This window comes from Osmerus eperlanus, chromosome 23 (assembly GCF_963692335.1).
Source record: "Osmerus eperlanus chromosome 23, fOsmEpe2.1, whole genome shotgun sequence".
NCBI lineage: Eukaryota > Metazoa > Chordata > Actinopteri > Osmeriformes > Osmeridae > Osmerus > Osmerus eperlanus.
In genome coordinates, this window is record NC_085040.1 from 4,563,254 (window position 1) to 4,579,300 (window position 16,047).

Below are 16,047 nucleotides of genomic sequence, written 5' to 3' on the forward strand. Positions count from 1 at the left end.
CTAAGGCCGGGTGACACTGGAATTCCTCTCATGTTACGGAACTGGACGACTTCTCCCGGAGTCTGTCCCCCGTCTGCTCCTCAAGGATAATCAGCCTATCGCAGGTGCCATCTATGGCTTACCATCTCCCAGCATCAAAGTAGAAAAAGGAATCCCAATTTGCAAATGCGGTTGATTCCTTCATTTGGACTGAAACACCAAAGACACTCGTCCGGAGAACGGTGCCAGACTGTCTGAGTCTGCTCAGCACATTTTGCTCTCATAGTCCTCCTGCTTAAGGCCTCTTGTTAAAAAGCCCGGATTTGCCCACCATGAAAATGTAATGTAACAGAAAATGAAGATCATACACTGCATGCACTTTATTGAAAAGCCTTTCAACAAATCGTTTTTTTTTGTGTCGTCCCCTGCAGGAACTGCGAAGGGCAGAATATCAAATATCGCACATGCAGTAATGTGGTGAGTTCAGCCCAGTCGAATGCCCCTAGCAGCATACAGTACCTGTCTTTTAGAGAGCAGAGTTCGAGACGCCAACCTGAGAATTAAACTGGCGCCACTTCAAAAGAAACCCGTACGTATTCTCGAAGAAAAATCACACTACCGAGTCTCTCCCTCTCTCCCTCTCTCTCTCGCCCTCAGGACTGTGCCCCTGACGCGGCAGACTTCCGCGCCCAGCAGTGCTCCGCCCATGCCGACGTGCGTTACGACGGACAGTACCACGAGTGGCTGCCGGTGGACAACGACCCCGACAACCCGTGCGCCCTCAAGTGCCGGGCCAAGGCGTCGGGTCAGGTGGTGGAGCTGGCTCCCAAGGTGCTGGATGGCACGCGCTGCTACACCGAGTCCCTGGACATGTGCATCAGCGGGGCCTGCCAGGTACAGACCGCCGCCCCTTCTCCGACGCCGCCGGGAGCTGCCATGAGAAGTGTGGGGGGGTTCGGTTCAGACGGAGGTCACCTTTTTTTCCACAAAAGGGGACTTTTTGTTTCGTTTTCGTTAGTCTTCTTTGGAAAACTGTATGTTTCTCCGTCTCTTTCTTTTCATCTGTGTCTTTCTGTTTGTCTTTCTCGCTTGTTTTGGGACAACGATCTCTAAAGTTAGGTTGAAGTACCGGTCTTGACAGTTCACCTGCTAACTATCATCACCATAGTGTTATTGCTAAGTTCCTAATAAAGTTCTGAATAAAGTTCTTATAAAGTTCTTCCAAAGTAGGACAAACAACATTCCTTGGAACATTCCCATGGAAAATATATGTTTATGTCAAAGGCTACATACTAGTACAGTATGTCTAGCCTAACAAAAATAATAGCAGATAGATCTGCTATTTAAACATCTGCCACCCAACCAGAAGATGTATTCTCCTGGTCGTCTGGTCTTCTCACTTATTCCATGCCAAGTGACAAATCACTAAACCTAATAAGCCACAGTCCCATTGGCTGACTTGTACAAAGGCAGTTTGTCAGCAGAGAGCATCTGCTTTGTGAATGAAAACCAGATGAGTGAGAAACAGTCAGGGACGTTATGATTGACATGTCATGCAGCTTTCGTTCGTTGAATGAAATACCATTTGTTTGTGCCGCAAGCTATACTGAATACATGCTGACCGTCCGTGTGTGAGGCTGTTCGTCAGATGAGTGATGCCTATCATGTGACGCCCCGTCGATAGATTGTGGGGTGCGACCACCAGCTGGGGAGCACAGTGAAGGAGGACAGCTGTGGCGTGTGCAACGGCGACAGCTCTTCCTGTAGGCTGGTGCGAGGACACTACAAGTCCCAGCATTCTTCCGGAAAGAGTAAGGAAGTTGCGTGGGAATGTCGATTGAAGTCTTCAGAGTACACGTTTGAGCAAATGTCTCACAGGCTCGACTCCGCTTCTCTTGTCTTCCTCTGTCTCTCTTTGCCTCTCTCTCTCTCTCTTTGTCTCTCTCTCTCGCTCTCTCTGTCACCATCTTTATGTCTTTCAGCGGAGGACCAGGTCATCGTGATTCCTTATGGGAGTCGACATGTTCGTCTGGTCCTGAAAGGCCCGGATCACTTGTGTAAGTCTTGGTAGGTCTGGGGAGCTTCCATCCAGAACTAGACTGAACGATGTTTGTCTTGTTTTCTGCATGTTCCTTTTATGTCCTTACAGATCTTCAAAAATCACCCACGCACTGTGACAGGGTGGACTGTTCGAACCCTAAACCCTGAACTAGAACACGCTGAATCCTATTTTCACTACTCAATAGGTACCTATGTAACGGCATAGCTGTCAAGACAAAGGGTTAGTGTTATAATTCCACGCAAAAGCTCTCACAGTGCAGCCAAAATCCAGTAGATGACCAGTGTTTCACAGATACTCTAGAAGGAAATAAACAGACAACTGTACCTCCCTCCTGAGAGATCCTGCCCTCCTCGCCAGCTCCTCTCGTCTGTCCCTTCGTACAGTAGAAGAAGTAAGGAGGAGGGCTGTGTTCTCCTTGGCTCCTGTAAGGCCTCGGGAAGCCTGTCTCCCAAGAGCTCTCAGCCAGTATCACTGATGTCGAAGCCTTGGCAGCAGAATGGCATTCAGGAACGATCGATAACAAATGTTTCCGTCCGTTCTCCTTCCCCTCTTTAAGCGAATGCTTAACAGTTAACAGATCTGCCGAGCGAAGCCAAGAGGACTTCTTCTCTTTATAAACAGACAGATTTCTCATTAAAATATTTCTTTTCCTTTTCGTTGTACTCAAAGGGTAATCACATGGTCGGGTGCGGGTATGACTGCCTCTACTCGGGGGGTGTTTTGCTGCTCGTGTTCTCATTGTTGAAACTTCCACACTGGATTTAGACAAGGCCCCATTACGCCGGGGGTTGACTTGAGGTCCAACAGTGGAAAACCTGTAGCAACACACGTTTCTCTTAGAGTCCGAATGTCCTGAGTGTAAATATACACACGGATATATAATGCACACATGGATATATCATGTACAGAATGATACACGTTCTATGTGTAGCTAATTGAAGTGCTAACATTAATGGCTTAGCAACGTCGACCACTTTTCCCATCGACAGTGTTCTATTGTGGTATTCCTTGTGATGTTCCACAGCTGTGTGCGTTTGTCATGCGCCGCTTTTGTTTGTCTGGATTCTAGATGTGGAGAGTAAGACCTTACAGGGAGGGAAAGGTGAACTGGCTTTGGCAGCTTCTGGACAGTACCACCTGGAGAACACAACCCTGGACTTCCAGAAACTGTCTGACAAGCAGGTCCTGAGGATCACAGGCCCCCTGGGAGCTGACTTCTCCATGAAGGTAAAACTGGGATAGATGTCCTGCACTGGATATCTGACCCTCAATAGACCACTATTCTCTACTACAGAAGGTGCCATAGATCTTATGGACAAGTTATTTTCATAAGTTATTATCTTCCTCAACCACCCATGACCCATTTAGGAATTACAGCACCACTGGACATTACAGAGTGTGTTTTCCCCTCTGTGTAGAAGCCACAGATATATGAGTGCAGAAGCCAAATCAATCCAGGATCCAGGTCCTCGTTTCCTTCAACTTCTCATGAACCCTCTGTGTTTCAAGGAGTGGAAGAAGGATTTGATCTGGTTTCTGGGCATCCTTGATCAGCGTTTCTAATTGAATGCACACAGTTCCACGTCAAATATCCTAGAATCCATGTTTTCCCACTGCAACATCAACTTTTCCCCATATTATTTTCCCACCACATTCAACACACACACAAACACACACAATAATTATACCTTTCAATGTCTTGTATTGATCGTCAAAAGAGGAAAAAGCTGAGACAAATGTGTGTGTGTGCTGCTGGCAGTGGCTGTTCACTTTTATACTTGCTGAAGGGTTGTTATATTTTTCTTTTGTTGGTTCCCTTGGCGTTCAAAGTACCAAGCCCTGGGTGTATCTGTTCCCCTCAGTCCCCACACCCAACCCTAGCGCTTAACCCTGGATCTATCTGTTTCCCTCAGTCACACACCCAGCCCTAGCCCCAAGTCTAAAAACTCATTCGGTTCAGTCCCTCTGGGAGGAATGTGCTTTCACTCAATGAAGCACGTTGTCACTTCTGGGGAAATGTGACACACTTAGCAGGTCCACATGGGCAAGGCTGCACCGAACCCCTCTGGCTTTAGGAAGGGAAACATTACAGCATCCTGGATTCATTATAAAGGACTTTGTTCAGTATCAACAGAGATATTACCTTTTTTTGCTGCAGAGGTCAACTGTATAGTCGTTTGTTAAGTTCTCCTCTGCTGTTGATTCTGTAGGTTCGATTCACCAGCGGAGTGGACAGTGTGGTCCAGTTCATCTTCTACCAGCCCATCGTTCATCGCTGGAGGGAAACAGACTTCTTTCCTTGCTCAGTGACCTGTGGCGGAGGTAACAGGATGTTATAGGCTATGAACCTTTCTGTCATTTTGCAGAAGTTAATATCGACAGGCTGAGGAAATCTTAATTATCCAGTACATTTGGCCTTGTGTCCTGTAAACGTGATGATTGGTTGTAGGATATCAGCTGACTTCGGCTGAGTGCTTTGACCAGCGGAGTCAGCGTGTTGTGATGGACCAGTACTGCCACTACTATCCTGAGAATGTTAAACCCAAGCCCAAGCTGCAGGAGTGCAACATGGACCCCTGCCTGGCTAGGTTAGTCTCCTGCCCTCTAACATGGGAGCAAAGTGCACGTCACTATTCCGATTCGCCTGGCACCAGTTAAGTAAGTCATTTTGTTATGTCTATGATGCAGTCTAGATTTGTTTTCTTCTCATTTTCTTTTTTAGCGATGGCTACAAGCAAATCCTGCCCTATGACCTCTACCACCCTCTACCTCGGTATGTATGGATGGTAGACACACCCTCTCACAAACACACACACATACACACACACGCTTTCTTTGTCTCCATACAAAAAGCACATATACAAATATTGACCTCGCTTATACAGTACGTATGGGCGCATCCTGCGGAAACGAGACCCATTTTCCATTCAAATGACCCCGGACGTTCCATCTGCTTCATGTCCCCCTCGTCCCCCGTCCCCCCCGTCCCAGCTGGGAGAACAGCCCCTGGACGGCCTGCTCCACGTCGTGCGGCGGGGGCATCCAGAGCCGCTCCGTGTCCTGCGTGGAGGAGGACCTGCAGGGCAGCGTCACCGCCTCGGAGGAGTGGAAGTGTCTGTACGCCCCCAAGACCGCCATCCTGCAGCCATGCAACGCCTTCGACTGCCCCACCTGGTCGGCTCAGGACTGGTCGCCTGTACGTCTCCGAGTTCACAGTTAGCCAAGTCACATGGTCGATTATGTGTCACATGGTCACATGTCACGTGGTCGATTATGTGTGTGGGGAATGATTCTGTCCATTATAGACACAATACCTATTATGTTTGGCGTTTTTTTTTGCCTTAAGAGCTTGGTCAAGATTAATATAGTATTAATATAGTAGATTAATATATTTGTATAGAACTTAACTAAATAATGCCCTTGGGTGCAAAAGGCCAAACTTTTTTGGGGGAGTACTACCTGACCCTGTTACCAGGCATCCGTGATTAAGTTTGTTAGTTTCACATCTGATTGGTCAGAGAAGGAACTGGGAATAGTGTGTCTAATCTACACCATACAGAGGTGCAGAAACTCTTGATTAAACAGAATGGGTGCCAAACAGAGAGAAAGCCAGAAATCATGTTAACCTGACATTAACCAGATGTTTTTCAATATAATTCAGCCATCCCTTCACACCACAGGCTAAGTTCTCCACACAGAAACTCTCCGAACCGGCAGCATACCCAGGTGTTTAAAACACAACCTCTTCTGAGTGATTACCGGTAGCAGTTCTAACCACACTCCCGGCCCCGGACCCAAATGCCTGCAAAACAAACAAAACTTTAATTAAAAGTTAAACAGAAGTCAAAAGTGCACAGAGTCCTCATCTTCTTTGGTGGCGCACACACAGACGTTGTCAAGACGCTCAGCTCCAGAAACCGTTCATGGATCCCAGATTCTCCAAGACAGAGCAGTAGGAACTTATTTAAGCTATTCCTATTGCACTTTTAGTTAGATGCTAACTGCCTTTCATTGGCTCTGTACCCGTACTGCGCTCAATGACAATAAAGTTAAATCTTGTTGAATCGAATTTGAAAACATGACTCCCTGCCTCTCGTGGCTTAGTGATGGTCCATCAGAGAGCCAGGAGCCGTCCCTTGTGAGTTCCACTTCATGCGGGAAATTGACCTCCTCTCTCCAGTAAGCACACAGGAGACAGACCGGGGGCGCCAGGTTTTGTGAACCCCCCAAAACCCCGCATTGCTGTTTGCCTTGCACATTCTTCCTCTGAACACCCCACTTAAATACTTGTCTTGGCAAAGTATGCATGCAAAAAAAAACTTTGCCGGCAGAAAGTCTGCCAACATTTTTGTGGGTCACCCTCCCTCATCTTCTCCCAACCTGAGGTATGAAGTGTCTCAAGCATCTGACATGGAAAGGTGTCAGAGACTCAGAGAAAGATCTTGTCTCGAGGAAGAAGTAATGAGCCCCTGTGTGGCTTTAACCATCGATGCTGTATAGTCACAGTGAGATACCAAAAAGATGTGGCTTCAACATGTCTTCCAAACGAACAAAAAACGATCTGCAGTATCGAGGACTTCTATAATGTGCCCTCCTGCTGCAGTAAAACCCCTTCGCCACAACCCCCTAGGCCATTGATCTTATCTATTGGTGGACATCAGCCTACGTTATGCATCACGTTCATGTACAGGAGCCAGTGTGTTTAGTTAACCTCTCCTATCATTTGCAGTGCACCACGACCTGTGGACAGGGCCTGCGCTACAGGGTCGTCCTCTGCATCGACCACAGAGGTCTCCATGCCGGAGGCTGCAACCCCACCACCAAGCCCCACATCAAGGAGGAGTGTCTCATCACAGTCCCCTGCTTCAAACCCATAGGTATGCTGTTCCCGCCCCTCGGTCAACCGGGAGCGCCGTGTATCAAAGTGATCCCTCACACTGGTAGTGATCAGTCCGTCAGGTGATCTGCGGATGCCTCTGACACGGCGGCCGACATGCTGAATGTTGATTTGGTTGCGCCGGGAATTTGATTCACTCGGATCCGTTTTTTTTTGGACTCCTTCGCAAAACTCTCCCAGTTTCTCTCCCCCTTTCCGCTTCTTCCGACACTGAACCCTCTCCCCTTCTGCAGAGACCCTCCCGGTGGAGGCCAAGCAACAGTGGGCCAAGCAGGCCATCGAGCTGGAGGAGGAGATCGTTGTTTCTGAAGACCCCACGTGAGTCCAGGCGAAGGCCCTCCAGGGCTGTATGGAACTGGAACCCAGCCTGCCGCTGGTCTGGTTCTGGAAATGATTGTGTGGGAGAACACCTAGCGGTCAACCCCCTCATGTTGCTGACTAAGAACTTTCTTTGTCAGCTCATGCTCTCTCTGAAACGTTCAAACAAGTTGGCCTCTGTAGCCAGTTGGCACGTATCGCTGTGTCATGTGACTGGGTAATAGCGTTGTGTGCTGTCTTGATAACGGATGCTCTACGCAGGACTGTGTTCTGTTACGTTCAGGTATTCATCTCTGGGCCTTTGTTGTCATGACACCCCCCCCCCCCCCCCCCCATGGTCCTTTGGTTTCATATGCTGCTTATGCAGCTGTTGTTCTGTATGAATAATGATATTGGCAATTTAGCAGCCAACCCCCACACAGTGAATGTAAGAGGTTTTACTCAGGAGCATGCTTTTAATTTTACCGTAACCACAAAGGAGAGGAGGAAGAAGAATGTGTTTCTCTGTTCTACGCCAGAGTATCTGGCTGTCAGACTGACCTCATAAGACACCCTCTTTATAATATCCAAAACCCTGCAAGACCTGCATTTGTCCACACCTTCTCTCCCCTGTTTGAGTCATGCTGTTCCTTCGTTTGGAAGGAACGACATGGAAGTCTATTACTTTTTTTTTCAACAAAAGTGAGTGAGACTCCTTGCCAGAGCATATGACTTTGTACATTTGCGAGACAAAAAAAAAAAAACATGTCTTTCCCCTAAAAGCACATAAATATCTGCTTATAATATGCTGTCGCTTTGCGGGCCAACAACAATATCTGCGTGCCATATGGAGCCAGGTTACGGATGTGTGAGGATTGAGGAGGAAATTCCTGCGTTGGACTTACTGCACCTCCACAGCCAAGGCTAAAGCCGACCGAACCACCGCTGAGCAACCGCCTGGCAAAACCAACTGGTAGACTCTCCTCATGATTCTATTATTCCAAGGTTATTAGCACTGGAGTTTGGGATGAGGTTAATAAAATAATGACCCCCCCCCCCCCCTCCTACCCACGAGGGAATAATATGCTTCTGATACACGTGCCATTCTAAAACGTTTTTAATGGGACCCTGTACAGTGACTCGTTCTGAGATTTGGGGGGCGTGATATCTTGGCACCACCCCACAACCAAAAGTAAGGGAAGCAATTCTTTGGTGCATTTGACATGTTACACCATAATTTACAAGAAGTTTACATTATATATTTTTTAAAAGGGGATGGGAGTCAAGAAGGGGTTTTAAAAAGAGACGGAACATTAACAAGACAGTCATGGACAGCAGTCATTTTAGGATTAACACTACGGACTGGAAGGCCACATTCTGTAAGCCATGAGTACAAGTCAGTCCAATAGGCCTAAATGAACTAGTAAAATACTGAATGAGGATAAATTAGTTCTTTATCGAGGTCACAAGGGTGGACAATGGTACTTTGTTGTGGTTTGACATCTCAGTTGGGGAAGAACGCTTGATATAAATACAGAGATCAAAACATTGGTAAGCCTTTCATGTCTGAGTGCAACACCGAAAAAATGTGAGAAATTGCCGAAAACGGAACTGTGGAGTCATCATGAGCTCATTGGCTTTAATGACACATGAGTTTATAAATAACTTGCACAAGCCCACGGCCATCTCTGATCTACTCCAGTCTCTCTGTCTATCCCTCTATCTCCTTGCCTTTCTCCCCCTTTCCTCACCACCTTACCTCCTCTCCACTGCCACACCAACCTCACTCCCAGAGCCCTAACTTCCTAGCTGCCAGTCAGGCTCTGTAGTCTGATCTAGAGTACTCCCCTCTTCTGATGCTCTCCTGAAGGACACAGCAAAGCCCTTCATCCCAGGGAGACTGACTCTAATGCCTCACAGCTGCTCAATTAAGCGCAGCGGGCCTGAATTTCACAAATACTTTGTCAGTTTATGAACGGAGCAGTAAATGACAAAAGCTTGTGTGAGGAAGGCTATGCCAGACACCAGAACTCCTGCTTATTAGGCCTTCCATTCAATGCCAGTTGAGACTTTGAACAGCTGTATTAGGTCAGGATCCGTAAAATGTTCACTTTAGTCATAGTTTGATCGTGTGTGTGAAGGTTTGAAGATGGTCGTGTTTAAAACTGTGTTTCTAACGGTTTGAAGGTGGTTGTGTTTATAACTGTGGGTGTCTCTGATTGTGTGAAGATGGGCGTGTGTATAACTGTGTGTGTCTGCCTTAAAATCTCTGGATCTCTTTGCACCTAAGCCTGTTCATGTCACTTTTTACACCTGTGTGTTTGTGTATGTGTGTTTATGTGTGTGTGCTTATGTGTGTGTGTGTGTGTGTGTGTGTGTGCATTCCTCCAGGTTCATCCCCAGCCCGTGGCTGCCTTGCAGTAGAACGTGTGGCACAGGAACTCAGAGGAGGACAGTGAGGTGTCAGGTCCTGCTGTCCTTCTCCCAGACCGTAGCTGACCTGCCCGACCACGAGTGTCAGGGGCCCAAGCCGGCAGAGAGCCAGCCCTGCTACCACACACCCTGCCCTGGGGTGGAGGAGGAGGAGGAGGAGGAGGAGGGAGACTGGCCCCCTCAGAAAGAGGAGCTTCATGACTGGGAGATGGAGGGTTTCTCAGAATGCTCCAGAAGCTGTGGGACAGGTATATTGTGCTTGTTTATGACCACACGTACCCAAACACACACCACCCCTCTTCAGATGTTGTTGTTACCATACATGGACATGGAATATGTGCATCTTAAATGTTGTTTATAATCTCCAGGGCTACGGGAGGCGGTGTGGATCTGCCTGAACAAGCAGACGAGGGAGGCTGCAGATGAGAGCCAATGTGTGAGCTCCGACAGGCCTCCCCGGCTATTGCAGAGCTGCAGCACCCAGCACTGCCCCCCCAGGTACCACCTCTCCACCCAGCACTGCCCTCCCAGGTACCACCTCTCCACCCAGCACTGACCCCCCCAGGTACCACCTCTCCACCCAGCACTGCCCCCCCAGGTACCACCTCTCCACCCAGCACTGCCCCCCCAGGTACCACCTCTCCACCCAGCACTGCCCCCCCAGGTACCACCTCTCCACCCAGCACTGACCCCCCCAGGTACCACCTATCCACCCAGCACTGCCCCCCCAGGTACCACCTATCCACCCAGCACTGACCCCCCAGGTACCACCTCTCCACCCAGCACTGACCCCCCCAGGTACCACCTCTCCACCCAGCACTGCCCCCCCAGGTACCACCTATCCACCCAGCACTGCCCCCCCAGGTACCACCTCTCCACCCAGCACTGACCCCCCCAGGTACCACCTCTCCACCCAGCACTGCCCCCCCAGGTACCACCTATCCATCCAGCACTGCCCCCCCAGGTACCACCTATCCACCCAGCACTGCCCCCCCAGGTACCACCTATCCACCCAGCACTGCCCCCCCAGGTACCACCTATCCACCCAGCACTGACCCCCCCAGGTACCACCTCTCCACCCAGCACTGCCCCCCCAGGTACCACCTCTCCACCCAGCACTGACCCCCCCAGGTACCACCTATCCACCCAGCGCAGTCACCCAACTCAGGACCTCTCCTGAACTTTCAGACCTCCTCCATCACTACAACCCCACCTGCGGGCTTATGCCAGCAACAAGGGTCCGCATTAGGCCTGCCAATTCCAACCACCAGGGTCAGGATAAGACCTCCGGGGTCAGGGTTAAACCAGAGTTAGACCACCATGGTCTTAAATTAAAAACGTCTGAAAAACAATAAAGGACAGAGCATTAGATATAAACACATTTTAAAGCCAGATATTAAAGCCAGATATTAATTATTTGGCCGATTAGAGCAAACACAGATTCACTTCACAGAGTATTTCCTGCATCTCCCTCACGGGAAGATTTATCCGAGCCATGAAAAGACCCAACAGCATGTTGTTAAAGTGTCTGTGCTTCAGCAGCACTCTGAATGGATGTTGCTGGAGGCCGCAAGGCCACAGTACGAACAGCCTTGGTGTTCCAGTACTCAAACTGTTGTCTGGAAACCCAAGGGCTTGCAGTCAGCTCCTGCCTATTTTTCTAGGACGTAGGTTTTGTTTTCAGGCACAGCAAACGCTGTGTCGGGCTTCTTTACCTTGGCCCGCACCCCCCTCCCTCAGGGCTCCTTACCCCTTACCCCCCCCCCCCCCCCCATATTTAGCAACACAAATTTGAGCCTTTCCTCTCCAGAAAGAAAACGACATCCTCGGATCAGATATATAGAATGTTTCCCATTCTTTCCTTTGCCTGAGATCCGATTCCTTTGCAATAAATTCAAGACAACTTTGTAGTTTCTCCTTTCGTAATGTGCTTTCTATGTGTCTAATGTGCAACTGCTGGTGTGACCATAAAAATCCCCCCCCCCCCCCCCCACACACCTCATTGGTCTGGCTGCCTGGCTGCCCCCCACCTCATTGGTTTGTCTGCCTGGCTGCAGGTGGGAGGCGGGGCAGTGGACCTCCTGTTCGGCCACCTGTGGAGTGGGTCTGATGACGCGCTCGGTGGTGTGCGTGCGGCGCCCATCCCCAGACAGCAACCAGACGGAGAGGGTCAGGGACGAGGAGTGTCGAGCCCCCAAACCCAACCCCCTCCAGGCCTGCAACCGCTTCGACTGCCCCCCCATGTGGGACCTGCAGGACTGGGGACAGGTGAGACTTTCAGTAGAAAATTCATATTTGTCACGTAATATATTCATTTATTAATTTAGATTTTATCCAAAAGAAAGTATAGGGGGGATTTGAACCTGCAACCTCTTGATCTGCTGTAAAAAAAGCTCAACCACTGGATTGTACCGATCCTTATTCGTACCCGTGTTAGACTAGTGTGAGTGTTTCAATATTAGCCCCGTGAATGAGGTGTTGAAGGACTCACTGTAAGGATCTGCTGCTCAGTGTTCCCGTAGCTGTGGGGGAGGGGCCCAGACCAGAGAGGTGCTGTGTAAGCAGAGACTGTCTGACGGGAGCGTTCTGGAATTACCAGACACGTTCTGCCCCAAGACAAGTCCTCCCTCCCAGCAGCCCTGTGGCCTGCTGCAGTGTCCTGCTCAGTGGGTCACCACCAGCTGGTCGCAGGTAAAAACCTTTACACCAGTTAACTTTCTTTTAGTTTGAAATGCTGCATATACAATATATCATCGGTCCAAATGGCTGATTATCTGATCCACTGAGTAATACACTATTGTGTACTCTATTTAAGAAAAGTTACCATCACTATAATTCATCAGGGCGTTGCCAGATAGTTGTTCTGCTGGTAATCTGGTGCTCTGATCTCCCAGTGCTCGGTGACCTGTGGAGAGGGGCTCCAGAGGCGCCACGCGGCCTGCAGGAGGCCAGGGGAGGGCGACCAGTACCAGGCCGAGGCCCCCCAGGCCTGCGCCCCCACCCCCCAGCCCTCCACCGCGCGTCCCTGCTCCCCTGGGCCCTGCCAAAGTAAGAAAGAGTGTCTGTCTAAGGCCAGCTCTATGCTGCTCATTCATAGTGAGAGAGAACCAGAGGGCAGCTCCTTCCCCTGGTCCACCTCTTAAACATTCATATGTAGCACATGAAGTGCAGAATGAGTAACACGTCTGTGGATAAATACTTTCCCCTCATATACTGACATGGACTGACTAATTTACTAGATACTGTATAATTAGGTTGTAGAAACTAGAACTTGTACACAAAATGAATTTGAGATATTGATCTCAAATGTGTTTTTCAGTGTACATATCTCAGACTTAACCACTGTGGTTGACTCTGGGATTTGTGGAGATATCTCCCCTCTCAGCTTCTTCCCACATGCACGCCTCACACCTCTCTCTCCCAGAGCCCAGCAGGTCTGACAAGACGGAGCCCGGCGTCCAGGCCCAGAGGAAGGTCTACATCCAGCTGAGGAGAGACAAGAAGCTGCATGCTGTGGCGGGCGGCTACGCCTACCTGCTCCCCTGGACCTCCGTGCAGCTCCGCTGCCCAGCCCGCCTCCGCGGCGGCCACACCCACTGGCTGAAGGACGGCAAGCCGCTCGCCGTCCTCCCCCACCTGGGCGACGTCCACATCCAGCACCTCCGGGCCTCGGACGCTGGAGTCTACACCTGTGTAGCAGGCCAAGCCCAGGAGAACTTGGTGCTGAAGGTCATCAGCAGCAAGCAGAAGGTGAACCAGCTGGCTGGGAACTCGGCGGGTGATAGGACCCAGGAGGTGTTCCGGTACGACACCATCGTTCAGCTCTTGCTCAACCAGAGAGGGGCCTCCCAGGATTCAGCGGGTTTCACCGAGGACAAAAACAGGTCGACGCAGGACCGCAAGGACGCCGCATCGGAGACGTACAGTCCCTCTATGCTGGTGGTCGAGACGCAGAGGCTGGATGATTTCACCCACAACCTCTCCAAAGGCCTGGAGGGACGTGAGGGGGAGCAGGCCATCGCCCGGCTCCTCGCTGAGCTCTCCGGGAGCCAGGACGAGAGCAACGAATCCATCCTGCAGCCATCACAACGACCAGAGTTCTCCGTGCTCCCAGGCGCTCGGAAGCACACCTTCAAGGACTCACCCCATTCTAGCAGAGCCAGAGGCCCAGTCCCGGCCCAGAGGCCTAGGAAGGTCGCCGGTTCGACGCCGTCTGCGGTGGTGGTCCGTGTGGGGACCCCGGTCGTACTGCACAGACAGGTGAGCAGTGTGGAGCTGAAGTGTGAGGTGTCGGGAGGACACGAGCCCACCGTCACCTGGACCAAAGACGGGAAGGAGATACTTTACAGCGGCAGGTAACGACAAACTATGGCTTCTACCTTTGTTTAAAAAAAATATATATATATTACTTCGTTTCACAATGTTTCAGCTATCAAAATGGTGGTCCGTGTTCAGTTTTTAATGGATAAACATAGGATCTGTGTAGCTTCGTAGCTAACCCTCAGTCGTAGCCAGTAGACCTGTGTCCTGTGTTTAGTAGTCGTGTGTCTGTGTTGTAACTGAGGTGGTTTCGGTGGCCCTGCTGTGTGTGTGTAATGGCAGAGTGGCCCTGCAGGCAGATGGCTCCCTGAAGATCCTGTCTCCAGGCCAGGCGGACACAGGACTGTACACCTGCTCCATCCCCGGACACCTGGGCTCCTCCTCTCTGGCCTCCTGGCTGCACGTCGCAGGCAACTGACACACACACACACACATAAATGGACACAGTTAATACAATTGTTATGGAAATCGATGCAGTATTTGCACTTTTACTTAGCCTTTACATTTGGCCAAGACCCTTCACAAATCTTTCGCAATCTCCTACCTCTCTACGTCTTCTCTACGAGAAGACCCTTTACAAGCAGATAGAGATGCAGACGGCACAACACACACACACACCCCTCCTTCCCTCCTCATCCGATAGCAATTACATGTTCCAGTCCAGGCAGCAATTCAAAGTAGATTAAGCAAGTGTGCCTACTTAGCTAAGCTAAATAGTGGAGATTGAGGGGTTTAAAGTGTTGAAGAGGTTCCAGAACTCCATATGCAAACTCTTAGGTGACACATGGGTTCTTGGGCATAATCCGAAACATATACTGTGTGTGTGTGTGTATTAAAGGATGATTCTAATTCCGCACTTTACGTTTTGGGGTGCATCTGTAGGTGAGAGAGGAGGTAACTGTTCTAACAACATAGAGAACAGTTCACTCTGTCCAGACAGAGGAAACAACAGCCGGTCACACTGCCATGGACAAGCCTGCCCCCTCAGGTGAAACATTGCAACTGCATGTACGCCAAACTGAATTAGATTAGAATATCTTTTCATCAAGAAACCAAATCACACTGCAATTTACTCTTACATTAACGTTTAATAAATGTCATTTTACCAAGAGTTTTTCGGCGGCACGCAAACTTTAAACTATTTTACTCGTCATTTTTTTGTCCTGGGTAGGTGGCTTGCGTCCCCCTGGTCCCTGTGCTCGGCCAGCTGTGGCGGGGGGGTGCAGAGCCGCAGGGTGAGCTGTCTGAGCGGGCCGGAGCGGGGGGCCAGCAGGGTGGCGGCCCAGCGCTGTGTGGAGGGGGCAGGGAGGAGACCCGGCGACAGGCGACCCTGCAACACTCTGCCCTGTGTGAGGTGGGCTGCCTCTGGCTGGGGGCCGGTGAGTAGTGCTTCCATTCTGTCATCTCTGATGAAAACAAACGTCAATATTCATGACGATGGATTAACGGCAAAACGACTGTTTTTCTGTGCTCTCACTGTGTTCCAGTGTCAGGGTCATTGTGTTGGTCTTCGTTTGGCCACCCAGCACCGTCACATCTCCTGTCAAGACCTGAATGCCACCAAAGTCTCCCACAGAATGTGCAGTGACCTCCACAGGCAAGCCCAAGCATTGCACGCAGCGCACCGCGAAACCAATGTGGCGTCCCGCACGAATACAACGAAACAAGTGTGCTTTTATTCACGTTTGTAGGTCGATTCTCACCTCAGTCGCGTGTGCTTGCATAGGCCCAGCTCCTGCAGGAACTGCTCCTCGGAGGCGTGTGCCCTGCAGTGGCGCGTCGGACCCTGGACACAGTGCACGGCCTCCTGTGGTCGCCATGGCTTCCAGTCCCGACATGTGACCTGCGCTCACCTGAGCAGCGGTAAAGCAGCCCAGGAACACCACTGCACCTGGAGGCCACGCCCCTCCAGCTGGCAACGATGCAATATCCTGTCCTGTGGAAAAGGTATGCTCGGGTAGAGGTTGCAAAATGCAGTCGTCGCCGACCCACTGATATCATGTACTGATATTGACATCTGTTCTTTACCTCACTTATTCTATGAGGGATTTTTTGCGTC

General features: G+C 50.2%; 2 protein-coding genes across 6 annotated transcripts in view; both read left to right on the plus strand.

Annotated features, from left to right (window-relative positions):
• LOC134009694 (leucine-rich melanocyte differentiation-associated protein) overlaps positions 1–16,047 on the plus strand; it is a 106,132-nt gene that overhangs the window by 85,593 nt on the left and 4,492 nt on the right. The gene's annotated exons all lie outside the window — the stretch shown is intronic.
• LOC134009690 (ADAMTS-like protein 1) overlaps positions 1–16,047 on the plus strand; it is a 56,874-nt gene that overhangs the window by 39,107 nt on the left and 1,720 nt on the right. For 4 of the 5 annotated variants that reach the window (XM_062449281.1, XM_062449280.1, XM_062449282.1 and 1 more), the window contains 22 exons: positions 411–456; positions 637–873; positions 1,664–1,790; positions 1,962–2,036; positions 3,111–3,268; positions 4,252–4,363; positions 4,491–4,629; positions 4,764–4,814; positions 5,033–5,237; positions 6,771–6,918; positions 7,172–7,256; positions 9,627–9,916; positions 10,037–10,166; positions 11,726–11,936; positions 12,180–12,359; positions 12,563–12,716; positions 13,093–14,023; positions 14,271–14,398; positions 14,871–14,976; positions 15,160–15,367; positions 15,476–15,585; positions 15,715–15,935. In XM_062449281.1, the coding sequence (XP_062305265.1) occupies positions 411–456; positions 637–873; positions 1,664–1,790; positions 1,962–2,036; positions 3,111–3,268; positions 4,252–4,363; positions 4,491–4,629; positions 4,764–4,814; positions 5,033–5,237; positions 6,771–6,918; positions 7,172–7,256; positions 9,627–9,916; positions 10,037–10,166; positions 11,726–11,936; positions 12,180–12,359; positions 12,563–12,716; positions 13,093–14,023; positions 14,271–14,398; positions 14,871–14,976; positions 15,160–15,367; positions 15,476–15,585; positions 15,715–15,935 (4,052 nt within the window). Of the gene's footprint in view, positions 1–410; positions 457–636; positions 874–1,663; positions 1,791–1,961; positions 2,037–3,110; positions 3,269–4,251; positions 4,364–4,490; positions 4,630–4,763; positions 4,815–5,032; positions 5,238–6,770; positions 6,919–7,171; positions 7,261–9,626; positions 9,917–10,036; positions 10,167–11,725; positions 11,937–12,179; positions 12,360–12,562; positions 12,717–13,092; positions 14,024–14,270; positions 14,399–14,870; positions 14,977–15,159; positions 15,368–15,475; positions 15,586–15,714; positions 15,936–16,047 lie in introns of those variants that run through there. The other variant, XM_062449284.1, reaches the window with a different exon arrangement.